Below are 1,711 nucleotides of genomic sequence, written 5' to 3'. Positions count from 1 at the left end.
CGCAGGCCGGTTCGCTGCCGCGGCGCGGCTCGGTGCACACGGGCGGGTGCACACGGGCCGTCGGCCTGTTCTCGTTTGCTTTTTCCGCTGAAGGTGGAGACACAGTGAACGGGATTTCTGGTCTCCACGTGTGCCCCACCCAGTAAGCTGTCACCTATTTTGCTAACCATATCCTTTAAAGGTATGGGATGACATGCTTTTGCAATGTATCAGTGGAAACCAGCGCGCCCTTTCATAGATCTCAAGGTAGAACTTGAGCTCTTTGAAGATGCCCTGAATGTGTGGCTACACCAAACTTGTGAAAGCGCCCTGTGTTCCCCAAAGTGATCTCCCTACCACCGAGGAGCCGAGTCCCCCACTTGGAGAGAAGTGTGTACCTGCCTGGCCCCTTCTCCCCCTCTCCCGCTTTCCCCTTCCTTCCTTCCCCCTCGCCCTGGCTAAAGGGACTTCTCGCAGACAGTTCTTGACAAGTGGATTCTCCAGTAGCTTCCCCGCAGCGCTGACCCTCTGGGCCGGTTCTGGTTCTGCACACTAAGTTTAGCTTGATAATCCTCGTCCCCTCAGTCCCCAGGCTCCACTACCATGAAGGTGAAGATTAAGTGCTGGAACGGCGTGGCCACTTGGCTGTGGGTGGCCAACGACGAAAACTGCGGCATCTGCAGGATGGCATTTAATGGCTGCTGTCCCGACTGTAAGTGTCTCTCTCTGAGTTCTGCCTACTCACCCAGCCTCGGAGGCTCCTGGTAAATACCTGCACAAAATCCCTGGGTTTTAGTTTCTCTTTCCTGAGGAAGAGTTGACAGAAAAAAATAAAGCCAGGCAGGGGCCGGCCCTGGGCTCACTTGGGACAGTGTGGTGCTGACAACACAAAGTCAAGGGTTTGGATCCCTATATAGGGATGGCCGGTTGGCTCACTTGGGTGAGCGTGGTGCTGACAACACCAAGTCAAGGGTTAAGATCCCCTTACCGGTCATCTTTAAAAAAAAAAAAAAAAGCCAGGCAGTTTGGGCCCATGTTTTTATAAATATCCTATAAGAAGTTTGTTGCCTTTTATTGTGATCAGACTCAGCTGTTAAACACATGGGACAAAAAGAGATTTGTTAACATTTTCAATTTGAACATTCTCGAACAAACAAAATGGAATGGTATAAGGACACCCCCTGCCCAGCACACTGAAGAACAGTGGAGTGCATGCCTTGTGGGCCTAAGTATTTTAAGGTAAATCACAAACATGATATATCACACCACATTTCAGTTGTTTGTCTTTTTACCCCCCGCTATTGTAACATCTGACAACACGACTATCATTCCACCAGCTTCCACAAGTGTCTTTTTATGATTGGGTAGTTTGAGCTGGGATTCAACATTTCTACATTGCTCTGTCTCTCAGCTCTTTAATCTAGAACAGCTCCTCCTCTACCCTTCTTTTAGGGTTTTCTGAGACGTTTGACTTAAAAACATGGTGTGTTGGGCCAAGCCCGTGGCGCACTCGGGAGAGTGCGGCGCTGGGAGCTCCCGCCGCGGGTTTGGATCCTATATAGGGATGACCGGTGCGCTCACAGCGCTCAGTGGCTGAGCGCGATGCGGCTGGTCTCAAAAAGGACAAAAAAACCCAAAAAAACAAAAAAACATGGTGTGTTGTCTTGCAGAGTGACCTGGCTTCAGGTTTTATCAGAGTTTTTTCTTTTTTTTTTTTTTTTTTTTTTTTTAA

General features: G+C 49.3%; 2 protein-coding genes across 2 annotated transcripts in view; one reads left to right on the top strand and one right to left on the bottom strand.

Annotated features, from left to right (window-relative positions):
- ALYREF (Aly/REF export factor) overlaps positions 1 to 170 on the bottom strand; it is a 4,337-nt gene extending 4,167 nt beyond the window's left edge. Inside the window, exon 1 of the mRNA XM_008576307.1 lies at positions 55 to 170. Within this exon, the coding sequence (XP_008574529.1) occupies positions 55 to 170 (116 nt within the window). The remainder of the gene's footprint in view (positions 1 to 54) is intronic.
- The window catches only part of ANAPC11 (anaphase promoting complex subunit 11), a 5,124-nt gene continuing 3,562 nt past the window's right edge, over positions 150 to 1,711 (top strand). The window contains exons 1-2 of the mRNA XM_008576297.1: positions 150 to 369; positions 565 to 691. Of these exons, the coding sequence (XP_008574519.1) occupies positions 583 to 691 (109 nt within the window). The 5' untranslated portion in view covers positions 150 to 369; positions 565 to 582. The remainder of the gene's footprint in view (positions 370 to 564; positions 692 to 1,711) is intronic.

Source organism: Galeopterus variegatus, unplaced genomic scaffold (assembly GCF_000696425.1).
Source record: "Galeopterus variegatus unplaced genomic scaffold, G_variegatus-3.0.2 Scaffold1322, whole genome shotgun sequence".
Lineage (NCBI taxonomy): Eukaryota > Metazoa > Chordata > Mammalia > Dermoptera > Cynocephalidae > Galeopterus > Galeopterus variegatus.
The sequence above is the reverse complement of the archived record's forward strand: the minus strand, read 5'-3'. Positions and strand labels throughout refer to the sequence as shown.